Source organism: Leptonychotes weddellii, chromosome 6 (assembly GCF_054177405.1).
Source record: "Leptonychotes weddellii isolate Sample4059 chromosome 6, ASM5417740v2, whole genome shotgun sequence".
In the NCBI taxonomy this organism is placed as follows: Eukaryota; Metazoa; Chordata; class Mammalia; order Carnivora; family Phocidae; genus Leptonychotes; species Leptonychotes weddellii.
Genome location: NC_138374.1, coordinates 63910363 through 63925686, shown reverse-complemented (window position 1 = coordinate 63925686; position 15324 = coordinate 63910363). Strand labels below are relative to the sequence as shown.

Below are 15324 nucleotides of genomic sequence, written 5' to 3'. Positions count from 1 at the left end.
GGACTCTTCATTGACTTAAATATTTGACAGTGATATACAGAAACAACCAGAATATTTGCTCCCTGGAGAAATGGCTCAGTAGTTAATTAGCTGGGTTTTCTATATGTCTGGATAAACCATGATTTCTGGTTTTTCTTATTATCCCTTACAAAGAGATTCTATTTTATTGATGGCAAGGGGACCCAGAGGTTGAGGCACATTATTATAATTTAATGTTTCCTAGCATCATTAACAACTGCTTGTGGGAGAGGTTTTGCCATATTTTTCTAGGTACCACAGGGTTGCAGCTAAAACAATGACATTTCCCCGTGTTCAGGATTTAAAATCTAATTGTAGATGTAAAACAAACTCAGAGTTCTAGAATAGTTTTAATTTTGAATGGACCTTAGATGTCCTCTAGTCCAGCCCCTTCATTTTATTATTTAATATGAGAAAGTGTGGGTCCAGTGAGAGATCAAGTTTCTCACTCAACATCACACATCCCAGATCCCAGATCTTGTATCTTTTTAGGCTTACTTCTGTGCCATCCTCTTCAGCACATTTGAAATGTAAATATATTTTCTAGCCCAAAGAACAATTCACAGGCATATAAGATACCTTGCAGGTCTATGGGACTTTAATTTTTGAAATAATTTCCCAAGCGTTTTCTCATTTGCCCTTTATTATAGCTCTATGTAATACATGAGGAAGATAATAGCATTTCTATATTCCAGCCATAAATGTGAAGCACAGAGTGCTTAAGTTATTTGCCTAGGGGCACATGGCTAATTCACATTGTTTTTTCAATTGTAAAATGGATTAGAAATACCTACCCTCATATGAATGTTGTCAGAAGTAAATGAAATTAAATTGATAATGTATATAAAGTACCTAGCTCAAGGGTTCTCATTAAATGGTGTGGTGGGCAGAATTCTAAAATTGCCTCAAGACTCCTGCCCCCTGGTGTGCCTATTCTCAATAATTTCCAGTCCCCGAGTGTAGGTGGGACCTGTGAGTATGATGGGATGTGATTAGGTTACATTATCTGGCAAAGTTGGAGGGATTTTGCTGACATAATTAAGGCCCCCTAATCAGTTGACTCATTCAAAATGGAGGTAGTCTGGGATGAGTCTGATCTAATCAGACACGTCGCTTAAAAGAGGATCTAGAGGTCAGAGCCAGAAGACGCCAGGAGAGCCTCCCTTGTTGGCTTTGAAGAAATGAGCAGCCATGTTGTGAACTGCTTCCGGAGAAGGCCACATGTCAAGGACCTGAGAATGGCCTCTCCAAGCTAAAGTGGAGCTCAGCAGATAGCCAGCAAGAGAACAAAGACATTAGTTGTATAGCTGCAAGGAACTGAATTCTGCCACCCACTAGTGAGCTTGGAAGAAGACCCCAAGTTTCAGGTAAGATTGCAGCCTGGCCAACCCTGTGATTTCAGCTTGGGGAGACCCTGAACAGAAGATCCAGCCGTGCTGTGTGCGGACTCCTGACCCCTGGACACCAGTAGATCGTACGTTTGTGTTGTTGAAGCCACTAAGTTTGTGGTCATTTGTTACACTTCAGTAGGAAACTAATACAAATGTTATTATTAGCGTAACCAGTTGATGGTTATGAAGATGATGATGAACATAATGACCGTAATGTTAATAGTAAGAAGTTTGAAAGTGGAATCCAGGTTTTAATTTGCTTTTATTGTACTGGACATCGGATTATGTTTTTTGGTTAGAATCATGTCACTTCTAGCTGCAGGTGAGTGAGAATTACCAGTCTTTTAGCTGTCTGAACAACTGGTAAGGAGGTTATTGCTTGTGGGGAAGAAGGGAGAAATAAATGTGTATCAGGTGGGCAGCTAGTGCTTTCTGTCACACTCCTCTTCCTAGGAAGTTAAACAGGTATGAATGGTCTAAACCCAATTAATGCTGGATTCTCAGGACCTTCAAACTTGGGTTGGTTGACCTTGACAGTGGCAATTGACCCTGATGTGGGGAAAACAGGAAGAAGAATAATGATAGCTCAGTTGTTCAAAATGGAATTGTAGTTGTTGAGTGAAGATCTGGACTCAGGTTTTGGTAGTAGGCACAGAGTATGAAATGGTCAAATCCAGGAAATATAGTGAAATCAATATTGGTAGGATTCAGTGACTGTCCAATTTGAAATGATAGAGAGAGGGCCAGGCATGGGCGCGTGGTACAGAAAATGCGAGGCGCGGAGCATGAGCCTTGGCCATCCCAGTAGACATAGAAGTCTATACTTGTCCCAGCCATGCCAGCAGAAGTATATTTTTCTCTCTTCCAAAGGCCTGTGGACAATATTGTCCTTTGTTGTTCACTCAGTGTTCCTTGCTTCTGTATGTAATCAGTTCTTTGTGGAAAATACAGATACTCACCATAACAGCTAGTAAGATACAAGGTTCTGTTTCCTCCTGTTTAAAAGGAGCAGCACTTACCTTTAAGGTGTGGTAAGAACTAAATGGGATAATACATGTGAAGTGCCCAATTGCTGTTGGTGTGTGCATTCCAGCATTCCCAGCTTGACCATGAGCTCCTCAAAATCACAGACTGTGGTTTACACAGGCTTCTTTTTATATCCTATGCAAAGTCACTATCTGTTACGTAAAAGGAATTCTGTAAACGTTTGGAATGAATAAATATGGGTGACAGAGAAGAAAGCTATGAGGAGAGTAAATGTTGATATTTTTCAAAAAGTATACATATTTGTGTGTGTGTGCACGTGCGTGTGTGTATTTATCTATATTTATCTATGTTGATATGGACAGGTTTGGATGAATGGCACCTATCCATCTATCTTGCTAGCTCATGATCTCATTTTTCCCTAGTGCCTATTCCTAAAACTATTTTCTTGAATCGTAAACATATGACGTTTTTCACCAAAATGAAACAGAATGCAAAATAAGAAAACTCAACTTTTAGTAAATCGTGAAGTCTGATTTGTCACATTTGTTCGTAGGATTGTTCATTTGTTTACTGAACCCACAGTGATTACTGACTGTGAATTAGACTCAGTGGGAGGCTCTGGGGGGAAAGGGGGCACAGAGTGTTGGAGATCTGAGAGGGACATCAACAAGGGTTGCTGTGAGGTGACCTGTGGGTGCGGGGGGAGCCCAGATGTGCCCTATGCGAGCTCACAAGTGCCGGTCACATGGTCATCTGTGAGCCATACATGGAGGATGAGCAGGGCACACAGTACAAGGACTAGGAGACATATCTGATCTTACTGAATTTCTGGAACATTAGGTGCACAGAGTTCCTTCTACTTCAAGATGAGATTCTTGTCAAAAAGAGATGGAGAAACAGGACTTGTATCAAAGTCAAAGCAATATGATCTAATTCTTATTTTAGGATGTATGAAAGCCTGAATCTTGGAACTGCCCCCATGTTTAATGGGCTAAGAAAATCCATTCATTTTTTTTTCCTTAAAAAAGAAAGTGTGTGAACCTTATATATAAAGGGCTTAGCAGAGTGAATTTGGTCTGTTTGCATTCATATAAAAACCAAACCCTCAATCTTCTCTGTAAATTCCATCATAGAGATGTCTGACATTCCCGAGAAAAAAAAATGTTGAAACTAAGACTCTCTTCAGAGAGAAGCTGAACTTCCCTATGCATTTCATCAAAACAATTCCCAAATGCATGCGAAATCTACAACAGAACTGTAGGACTATTAGACAGTTTTATTTCTACCTCATAAAAATATTTCAAAACCTGTGGGAGTTTTATGAGCCAGCACTCATCAATCCGTATCATTCCCAATTCAGGGGCCCTTGAGACACATCTCCAGGCAATTAGGGATGTTAATTTTGAAGCAAACTGTCACATGGTATATACTTCATTATCAGTGAGTGATAGATTGTTTAAAACCTTATCTCCCTCCAAAATCATATATATATGTATGTATATATATATGTTTTATATATATACTTATATTACATAAAGATATATATATGTTATATATATAAAGATTTATATTACAGAAAGATATATATAGGGTATAATATAAGGTATAATACATATAGGGTATAATATATATTTTACATATAAAACTTACATATATATAAAGATATATCTTTATTATACTCACAGATAATATCTTTATGTAATATAATAATATAATATTTGTATTACATAATACATAATATCTTTATGTAATATAAATCTTTATATATATATATAGGGTGTCCATGTACATATGTGTGTTTGTGTCTGTGAATATAATGAATAAATAACATATATAAAATTTAATACTAATATGTATATGTTTAAAATAGAGAAGTTTACTGACAAAAATCCATTAGCAATGTGAGTCAGTACTTTACCTCTTCCGTCCTGCTTCTTTTTGTGGAAATGAAACTGAACTAACCTTACAGATAAAATGCACAGTGCATTTGATCATTTCCTTTCAAAAGCCCTCTTCAGGTCAGTTGTTCTCTTCTTCCTCAAATGTCAATATTCCCCACTCTATCCCCCAAACAAAGATTAAAATAAAAACATCCACAAGTGCATTTCTTTTCTTACTGTGTCTCTGACTTGACAAGCTCAGCCCTCTAGAAATGTGGCTGGGATTGCTCCCGATGCCGGGGAAAGCTGTTATTCATCTCGCTGTTGGTCTTCCGCAGGGCAGGGCAGTCCTGCCTGTGAGACTGGAAGGGAGAGAAGCAGGGGGTGGCAATTAGCAAGGGGGTAGCCTGGACAGCAATCAGAAGATTGAGGAGAAAGGAATAAAAAAATGGGACAAAGGCAGTTTATCTTGTTGCCTCCCATCTTAATTCTATACAATAATTCTGGGTAATTTTTTCTTATACTCACTTTGTTTATTAGTTTTGTGTGTGTGTGAGGGGGTAGATTGTGGAGCTGTTAGGCAGTAATCTGTTCTATGCAAGAAAAGCATAAAGAAAGCTTTCAGTAAGCTTCTCTTCCTTCCTTCCTTCCCTTCCAGTCATTCTTCAGTCTTTGCTCTCCAAAGAAAAGATCTGTGCTTTAAAGTAAGGTGTGAAAAGGAAAGCTAATGTCTCCCTAATTGTAACTTTATGTATTCATCAGTTTCAGGAAGTCCTTCCTTATATCACATTCAAGTTCCACTGCTCATGCAGGGGCATATGTCCTCTTGTTTGATCTTCAGTCAATGGCACCCAGCTGCCTCTCTTCCCAGCACGGAGAATTATGGGATGATGAACTGTAAAGGTCCTTTCCCTCCCATGTATTTCCTCCAAGCTTAACTGTTTCCCATTCTTCTATCTGTTCCTATAATCTTCACCTGTGCTTTAGGAGCTGTACCTTTAGAACGACACCCAGCTGTACCGACCCTGTGGCATACCCAGGCCCCTAGAAACATCACAGCCCTCTGTGATTTGGAGCACACTCCCCAGATTCATTCCTTGTCACCTTTTGCATCCCGGCTCCTTTCTTGGTCCTCCATGAGGCTGCCCCGGAGCTCCCCCCAGATCACTTTTCTGGGCCCTTGCTCTGCTGTGTGTTAGAATAAGCCCTCAAACAGGCAGTTCCCTCAGGAGATGTCCAACACTGTTGAATGGGGGATGAATACACGAATAACACAGCCTGTAAAGCCAGGAACTTTTAATTTAGTGATCATACAAAAAGTACTAACCTTTTTTTATGGAAGATGGTGAGATATGCACATATTTTGCACAATGAGCTGTATAAACATTTAAGGCACTGAACTAGGGTCTTCATCCTCATCTTGCCACCTTGGATAAGTCTTTTCCCTTCTTCCTGTCTTCTTACTTGATCAATAATTGGAAGGGTTGAGTCTTGCTCAGGTATGAGATCTCTTCTAAACCTAAAATAATCTTTTCTGGAAGATGGCATGGTTTTGCAAATTTTGACACCCTGCACATGAAAGAATAACTCATTTTAATATCCAAGTAGCCAAGTAGCTATATATATCTAGCGAGAGTGAGAGAGATAAGAGCGAGAGAGGAATACATAACTATATATCTATATTTATATCTGTATCTGTTGAAAATATGAACAAGGTTAAGAACTTGGAGTTGAGGCTCTTCCCAGTAGAGAGCCGAGGAAGATCCAGGCGGTCTGCCTTTCTACAATCTGTCAAAGTTCAGGTAAGCCCGGGTTTTAAGACTCAGTTGTGTGAAGAGCTGAAGTTGGGCTGGAAAACTTGCAAAGCCATGCCTGCAATATGAACACCTTGCCATCCTTCATCCGACCCTTGCTCTGGGAAGGATATGGATGCCGTTTTGGCATCCTGTCCTGCCCCCGTGGCCATACTGCTGTCTGTTCGGTTTGGACAGGTTAGCCTGAAGCCATTAGTTATGCTTAAAAGAGATCACATGGATGGAGGAGTGAATACAGACGTCTACCACCAGAAGATTAAAGTAATAGATGAGAGTTACCTGTCCGTTCAGACAGTGTGGCTTGGGATACTCATGCCACATCTTGGCACGGTCCCATTCTCATCTTGTGGAAGGGTTTCTCTTTCCCTATTTTCTGTCTGGACTCTAGAAACAGAAGGACAAAAGGAATCTACAAAAATCATTGTTCTTTTTGCCTCGTGGAGAAGGACTGAAGGTCCGTTTTAATTTTTTTCAGGAAATGTGATTTTACTGCAATTCTTAGTCCTCTTATGTATCTGCCATGGTCTGAATGTTTGTGTTCCTCCAAAATTCATATGTTGAAATCCTGGTGTTCAAGGTGATGGTATTAGGAGGGGGGGGGGTGTAGGAGGTGCTTAGGTCATGAGCCCTCATGAAAGGGACTGATGCTTTTCTCAGAGAAACCTGAGAAGCCCCCTCACCCCTTCCACTGTGTAAGGACACAGCAAGAAGGAACCCACTCTAAAGGGAAAGTCGGTTTTAGTCAGACACCACATATGCTGGTGTCTCGATCTTGGACGTCTCAGCCTCCAGAACCGTGAGCAATACCTTTCTGCTCTTTATGAGTCTGATATTTTGTTATAGCAGCCCAATTGGACTGAGACAGTAACTTAGTAAAGATTATAGTAATAGCAGACATTTATTGAGCATTTTATACTGGCTACTCTAAGTACTTCACATATAGTATTTCATATATTTACAACAACCCTAGGGGGTGTGCACTATGAAATTATCTTAGATAAGGAAACCGAGGCTTTGTGGCTTGCCAGTGTCTTAGTGCAAATAATGGGCAGAGTTAGGATGGAAGAGTCCTATGCCAGAGCCCATGCTTTCCACTACCATTGCCCACTCTACAAGATGGACCTCCTGTGTACTTGTAGATACTTAAAAAGATCCGTGCTGTTCCCCTTCTTAGGTGTGCATTATATAGTAAGGAAGTAACAGTTGTATTGGTTCCATCCATATTTATTAAATGTCTTTCAGGGCCGGGGGCTCACACAAGGTGTTGAGAACACACTGGGGTAAGGCAGATGAGTCCCTGCTGTCAATGGCTGGGCCCAGTGGAGGGATCAGATGTCAATCCAATAGCTACTTACACAGATACGTAATCACAGACTGAGACAAATGCTGGGAAGTGGAAGATCACTCACCTCCTACTCCACTGTTTCTGACTTGATATTGGCTTTTCCACCAATGGCTATTTTAGAAGGTAAGGAGGGAGCGTCCCTCAGTGCTGACCTTTTCTGTTTGCCTTGGAGAGATTTAGTTAAGTCTAGAATAAATGAGACAAGATTAGGTAAGGGATATTCGGTGGGTAAAGGGGGTAAATGTGATTGTTTAAATAGATTTCGTCCGGATTTAATTTACTGTCTGTGAGGACCATCCATCATGGTATGGCTTCTTTTCTAGTTAGTAAGAAACTGACTCTGGCACGCTACTTTGCAATGGGCAAGGCTGTTTCAGATCTCATTAGGTCATTACAGCAATACTTTAAGAACGGTGCCATTGTTATTTCACAAAAGAGGAAGCTGAGGCCTGGGGAAGGGAAGGACCTTCCACAGAATCATTTCTTCCAGGAAGTGAGGAGTCTAGAATCACCTCCTGCCGGTGCTTGCTCCCTTGACTTTTTCTCCGTTCCATGCAGTGACGGTTATTTCCATGGTCATGGTTACTAAATCCATTGCAGAGTGATTCTGCCCCCCCAGCATTTGCATATTAATGGACTGCATGTGGAAGGAAGGCCTCTACCTTCACAAAATTGTAAATTAAATACACAGCATAGGCAAATGCAGAGGACTTAATAGAAGGAAGTAGAATCTTGCAGGTTTTTCCCTTTTGGAAAACTTTTCGTGTTTGTTTTTGTGACAGCCCAGTATGAAGCCCTAGGTGGATGGCCAGAGCAGAGAGCGGAGGAGTAGACGGGAGGATGGAGCAGGGCAGCTCTGTCTGCACACAGGTGCCCAAAGAGCTGAGAGCTTAGCCTGTCTAGAAGGCCCTAGAGGGGAAGGACCACACGCTCCTGCATTTCTTCTGTGCAATTAAAAGCCACTCCCTTGACTCACTTGAGCCTCTGCTTCCTGCTCCATGAGTGCCGAGCGCCTCCCGCTGCACCATCATGTGGCCACACCATCACGTGGCTCGTCATACTTTACTGCAGTCTTCTTCCTCCCATGTCCCTGTGTCCACCCTCCTCACAAGCGTGCACCTTGGCGCCTGGCACACAGCAGGGGGCCAATACATGCTTCATGAATGGACTCTTAGAAAAGAAGAAAGTTCTCAAACTTCAGAATAGCCTTTCTGGTATTGGGGCCGCAGTTTGAAGGAAAAATGAGTTCAAAGGTCACAGAATCACCTTTCCTCTGAGAGTCTAATTATGTCAGTGGCACTTCACTGCCTGGTCCACATTTGATCTAAGCTACTTAATTTCTTCACCCTTTTTCCCTGCTGAAAATTATTTTCCACACAGGTCACAGAGAAGGGACTGATGTAATGATGAAAACACACCTCGCAGTCACTCACTCGTGGACACATTGATGTCCTGACATTTGCGCCAAGTACAGGGGAAAGAGAGAGGCAAGGCTGCCCCCCTCGGGAGACTGTTCTAAGCACAACTGTGACCAGCGACTCTCAGATGAGGGACCAAGTCCTACCCATGCCTACAACTAACAGAAGTGAGATATCTTAAGTGTTGAAGTAGAAGTGTTTAAAGATGTTTTTGATGCATCTTTGACACATTTTGGTGCTGTGTCCCAATCTGCCTGGGAAGAGGGGATGCAGCACCAGGCAGGTGGGACTTCTTATACTGGGTACTGAAGCATGGGTAGGAGTTCACCAGGTAGAGGAGAGAGGAATAGGGCCAGAGCACAAGAGCCCTTTGTGCAGACGGAGCCCTGTGTGTGAAGGCAGGAGGGAGGAAGCAACATTATCTTTATGGATTTGCTGCTGTGCAGACTCTAAATATGAGGAATGAGGCTGAAAAGTTGGGCTATGGTCAGATCCTAATTGGCTTATGTAGCTTCCTGTGGAGTAGATTCATTTGGTAGGCAATGAGGAATCATTGAAAAATACTGAGTGAAGGGCATTAATGCAATTGAAGTGCTTTTTAGGTGAGGAGGACTGTTCTTTTGCCAAGTAGAAGACACGTTGGGGGGGCTGCAGAGTGGGGGAGTGACATGGAGACTGGTGTTCAGTCCTCCCGCTAAGAAGCTATTAGCAGTAGAACTGGAAAGAGAGAGGCTGTGGAGGCCTTACCCGGTGGGATGCAGTGGAAGAAGTGAGGACAGGACAGGGGTTGAAGGATGTAACGGTGACACGTGAGGATCAGCTGACTGGGGACAATGAAAAGGAAGCATCTCAGGAGAGCCAGCTTTCTGGCTCAGAGTGCTGGGCGTCAGTCACCTAGTAGGGGCTGCATTGGACCCTCCTGTGTCAAAAACTGGGGTACAGAAGAGTACCTTGCAGCCACTCTTGAATTGTATTGTGTTTCTTTTCTAAAGAAGAGGAAGATAACCTAACGCTCAGAGATGTTGAGTAACTTAGCCAAGGCCACACAGTTCATCTGTGGTAGCACCGGGGTTCAAATCCAGGTCGGCCCAGCTTGAAGCCCACCCTGTGAAGAAGTGCTGCCCCCACGGGGAGGTGCCCCCTGTGAAGGAAGCTCAGGGGTCACTTGCAAGGCCAGGCTGGCACGATGGAGGGATAGAGATAGTGGGCTGGTTTGCCAGGGTAACTGGGTAAAGGGGGCCTTTTTTATTTTTTAAAGATGTCAGCAAAAGCATTTTTATCGGCTGAGCAGAAGGAACCAGTGCAAAGAGAGGGTTCCATTTCCTCCAATGAGGGGAGGTCTGTGGAGTAAGAGGACTTTGTGGGCGCGAGCGTAGGGCCGGCCTGGGGACACGGGAGGCTGGGGCTTTGCAGAAGGAAACTCCAAAGGGAGCAGAGAGGAACGGAGGGCAGGAATTCCGGAGAATTGGTGGGGCAGGCATCTGCAGGGAATCAGGGAAGTCTCGAAAGCTGCCGTGGTGCCTTCAGGATGCTGGGAAAGTTAGAGCAGCGCACTAGGAATTGGTGTGAGAGGCGGAGGCCACTTGCACAGGGGGTGTGTATGGGACCGGCCAGTGTCACCTCCCGCCTGTTGGGCTGTGAGCTCAACGGCCTGCTCCACGGCTGTTCTCTTCATTTCCCTTCCACGTGCTGCTCTCCCAGGCTGCTAGACCCTCACCCTGGGGGAGAGAAAGAAATGCATTTTAATTTCTAGGAAAGTGAGGCCCATGAAAACAAAACCGCTCCCTCTACCAAGTGCAACACTTGCTTTTCCAGCGTATCTTAGCAGTCACAAATAGAAAACCAACACGGGTGGCTCATCCATTTGTAGATTTCATTTTAAGCCTAGTGAACAACTCCTGCGTCTCTGATGAAACACTTGGTGAGTTAGAGGATCAAAACCTCGAGAGAAAAGCATTGAAGTCCTGTGCTAGGTTCAGCTTTCGGAGGGCGCCAGTAGATTCTGTCAATGGTCACGGAGAGTCTGAATATGTTGCAGGTTTCCAAGTGTAGGAAACCATGTTTGTGTTGGAGGGTGTGCCAGGTATGGGTCGACGATTGTGGGGTCCCGGGCCCCCCAGCACTGCTCACAGTGGGGACATGTATTGTCTGTGCTCTTTTCTCTTCCGCCCCAAGTACAGTGTATTGATCTCTGGCGTCTGTGCTGCAATCATGTTAAGCCTGAACTGTCAGGCTCTTTTCATTTTGAACCGTCTTTCTCTGTCTTCAGGTTTCTCTGTCTGTCTAATTTGTACCGAGTTTCATTCAGTCCCCTAGTTGATCTTTAATGCCATGTTTAGATGGCATTTTAAACCACTGATTCAGTAAACACTAGGAAACGCAATTCTTATCATTACCATTACAATGAATTCAGAGGAGGCAACACATGTTTAATGTTACATCTTATAAAAACTTAAATTTTGGAAAAGATGAAGTAAAAAATATTCTCAGAAAAGATTAAGTAAATAGACTCATAAATATGTACAATTAGTTTGTAATGTCCCTACCCCTATCCTATCCCATGTCAAAGTCAATGTTTGTAAGGCAAGGGAGACCAAAGCAAAAATGAACTATTGGGACTTCATTGAGATATAAAGCTTTTGCACAGCAAAGGAAACAGTCGACAAAACCAAAAGACAACTAACAGAATGGGAGAAGATACTTGCAAATGTCTTATCAGATAAAGGGCTAGTATCGAAGATCTATAAAGAACTTATCAAACTCAACACCTGAAAAAACAAATAATCCAGTCAAGAAATGGTCAGAAGACACGAACAGACATTTCTCCAAAGAAGACATACAAATGGCCAACAGACACATGAAAAAATGCCAACATCACTCGGCATCAGGGAAATACAAATCAAAACTACAGTGAGATACCACCTCACACCAGTCAGAATGGCTAAAATGAACAAGTCAGGAAACGGCAGATGTTGGCGGGGATGTGGAGAAAGGGGAACCCTCCTACACTGTTGGTGGGAATGCAAGCTGGTGCAGCCACTCTGGAAAACAGTATGGAGGTTCCTCAAAAAGTTGAAAATAGAGCTACCCTATGACCCAGCAATTGCACTACTGGGTATTTAACCCAAAGATACAAATGTAGGGATCCGAAGGGGCACCTGCACCCCAGTGTTTATAGCAGCAATGTCCACAATAGCCAAAGTGTAGAAAGAGCCAAGATGTCCATCAAAAGATGAAAGGATAAAGATGTGGCATATGTATATACAATGGAATATTACTCAGCCATCAGAAAGGATGAAATCTTACCATTTGCAATGACGTGGATGCAACTTGAAATAAGTCAATCAGAGAAAGATAATTATCATATGGTTTCACTCATATGTGGAATATAAGAAACAAAACAGAGGAGCATAGGGGAAGGGAGGGAAAAAGAAAATAAGGCAAAATCAGAGAGGGAGACAAACCATAAGAGACTTAACTATAGGGAACAGACTGAGGATTGCTGGAGGGGAGGTGGCTGGGGGGATGGGGTAACTGGGTGATGGGCATTAGGAAGGGCACATGATGTAATGGGCACTGGGTGTTATACACAGCTGATGAATAACTGAACTCTACATCTGAAACTAATGATACACTATATGTTAATTAATTGAATTTAAATAAAATAAGATTAGAAAAAATTTTTTAAAAATCATTGTGCATAAATAGGCAAAGTTTCTGTGTCCCTTAGGTGTTGGTATGTCCACTGGCAGGAGTAATCACAGGACACCATATCCATCTGGCTGGATCTCGGGGCCGCACACCCAAGTGTTTCATAGGTAGTGATCCTGACGTTTTGCACTGCCCCGTGGAATGACTTGGTATCTGATGTCTTTTCCTTAGGAACCGTGGAGCACACAGCACATCCCGGCGCTGTTTTCAGCCTTCTGTGGCCTCTTGGTTGCTCTTTCCTACCATCTGAGCAGGCAGAGTAGTGACCCCTCTGTGCTCCTGTGAGTAAGGGGCACACACAGCTGTGCCTGGTTCCCGCCGCCCCGCCTTGTCACAGAGGGGAGAGGGCCGAGCGGTGCTCGGAGGGGTTGAACTTTTGGCTGCTCACCTAGCCAACCACTGGGGGAGGGTGGGAGAAAGGCAGGACGGACCAAACACTAAGAAAATCAAGGGTCGACTTTCAGCACGCATTTCACCTTTGCTCTCCTGCTTTGGGAGTAAAATGCACAATGTTGGGAACAGAGGGCTTTTAGCTCCCAAGTGCTGCTTTTGACTTTCCCTTGGGTGAACTGTGTGGGCAGCTCCCACCTCAACCAGGCTCCTTTCGGGGTCCATTAAGCAGCATCACTAGGCGTTTCCTCTGAGGACACACTAGACTGGCATCTCTGAAAGGTTTGTCTTTTGTTCTGTTGCTTTGTGTTCCCAACACAGCGGGGCCCTCTGGGTTCAAAGTGAAGTTTGCGCCTACATTTAAAATGTATTTAGGGTGCCTGGGTGGCTCAGTTGGTTAAGCGACTGCCTTCGGCTCAGGTCATGATCCTGGAGTCCCTGGATCGAGTCCCGCATCGGGCTCCCTGCTCGGCAGGGAGCCTGCTTCTCCCTCTGACCCTCCCCCCTCTCATGTGCTCTCTCTCTCTCATTCTCTCTGTCTCAAATAAATAAAATCTTTAAAAATAAATAAATAAATAAATAAATAAATAAATAAAATGTATTTAATAATCATCTTCAGTCACTTGAAATATACTTTCTATCTTCCCTTTAATCTTGTCTTTTAAATCTTAGAGAAATATGCACTTTGGAAGTGGAAATGCTTGGAAATGTTGCCAGAGTGTCCGATATCAACCAACTGATCGTGATCAGATAATCAATCACCTCGTGTGATTTTTCCAAACTTACGGAAGATTTGGACTTAAGATAGCCATAGCTCTTTGGGGGCCAGAGAAACCATCATTTTAGGCTGCTGGTGTGCAGCAAAATGAAAGGCACAGGAAATGGACAAAAATTAAATATGGTTTGCATAGCTTTTCCTGTCAAATATTTTGCTGGAGTTTTGAATTTTCTTGCCATTTCTTTGTGAGGATGAAGCCCTGGCGGGCTGACCAAAACAGAGAGTCTCTGTGAGCTTAGCTGTTGGCAGTTGGGGTGCCCATACCCCGTACTTGACTCCTTTAACGAGGAGGGAATCTGAAAATCAAAACAGAATATTTGTGATGACTTGACTCTGGACCTCTTTTCCTTTATTATGAATTCATTAAAGGAGAGAGCCCTTGCTCTTGCCATTTGGGAGTGTGAGGTATCAGGTGAGGCGGTTTACCTCGAACACTGTAATATGCACATATTTTAAAAAGTAAAAGCTGTGCATTTGTTCCTTTTCAGGTCCTTTATTCATTGTAGATTGCTTCCTAAATGTTTACATCAAAACCTGGAAGAATTGGCTGCAGACCCTCTCCCCAAGAAGATGAAAGACTCAGTGGTGAGATATTTGTGTTGTATAACGTATGTAAGTGTTTTGCTTAACATGGCGTGGAACCTGTGGGCAAAGCTCAGGTCCTCAGTGGGGCTCCGGCTAGCCAGGAATGAGAGTCACTAGTGCATCTACAGCCGACATGTGGACTGTTGAGCAGCCTGGCGGGTGTGGACCCTTCTAGAGCCTCTGGAAGGCAGATTGCTGTGCCCGCCACAGGCACTCCCTTGGTCCTCAGTTGATGGCAGTTGCTTGGATATTCCAATGAAACAAGTTCAGTCAATTCCGCCCCCTTCTGGCACCAAGCCGCAGGCCCACCGTGCACAAGTCAAAGCTTCTCAAATAGGGGCGCCTGGGTGGCTCAGTCGTTAAGTGTCTGACTTCGGCTCAGGTCATGATCCCGGGGTCCTGGGATCGAGCCCCGCATTGGGCTCCCTGCTCGGCGGGGAGCCTGCTTCTCCCTCTTCCACTCCCCCTGCTTGTGTTCCCTCTCTCGCTGTGTCTCTCTCTGTCAAATAAATAAATAAATCTTTAAAAAAAAAAAACCAGAAACTTCTCAAATAAAGCTTCTGCCAAGCTGGTTCCTGATGTGCTCCAGGCAGTCCTCTCCACCTCTTCTGGCCTCAGCCTCATGCTAAGCTCAGAGTACTCTGCCCATGTTGAAGGCTGACATTGGCACAGCCTTTGTTAGGAGACCTTGGGTTTTGGAGAAGGGAGCAACTATATTGGTTGGAGCACATGAAGGGAAAAGGAAACAGTAAAAGAAGGAAGAACAGAGCACAAAGACTTAGAAGAAGGATGCTCTTTCTTTGTCCACCAGGAAAATGGCTTGGGGTGGTGTCGAACATCCTTTGAGCAGGTGTAGCCTCTTTGGTATCAACTTCCAAACATTACTACTTTAAAAAGTAATTGTTCCTCGATTATGTAATCTCCCAATCATTTGTGTGTTGAGCTTGAAGCGGACTGCTGTCTGGAAGGCATGCTTGTCCTGTGTTTTTTAGGAATGACAGATCAAC

At 43.5% G+C, this 15324-nt stretch overlaps 1 protein-coding gene across 5 annotated transcripts in view; it reads left to right on the top strand.

Annotated features, from left to right (window-relative positions):
• Positions 1–15324, top strand: part of PCNX2 (pecanex 2) — a 316535-nt gene that overhangs the window by 141064 nt on the left and 160147 nt on the right. For all 5 annotated transcript variants that reach the window (XM_081824289.1, XM_081824287.1, XM_081824288.1 and 2 more), the window contains 2 exons: positions 12736–12845; positions 14221–14317. In XM_081824289.1, the coding sequence (XP_081680415.1) occupies positions 12736–12845; positions 14221–14317 (207 nt within the window). The remainder of the gene's footprint in view (positions 1–12735; positions 12846–14220; positions 14318–15324) is intronic.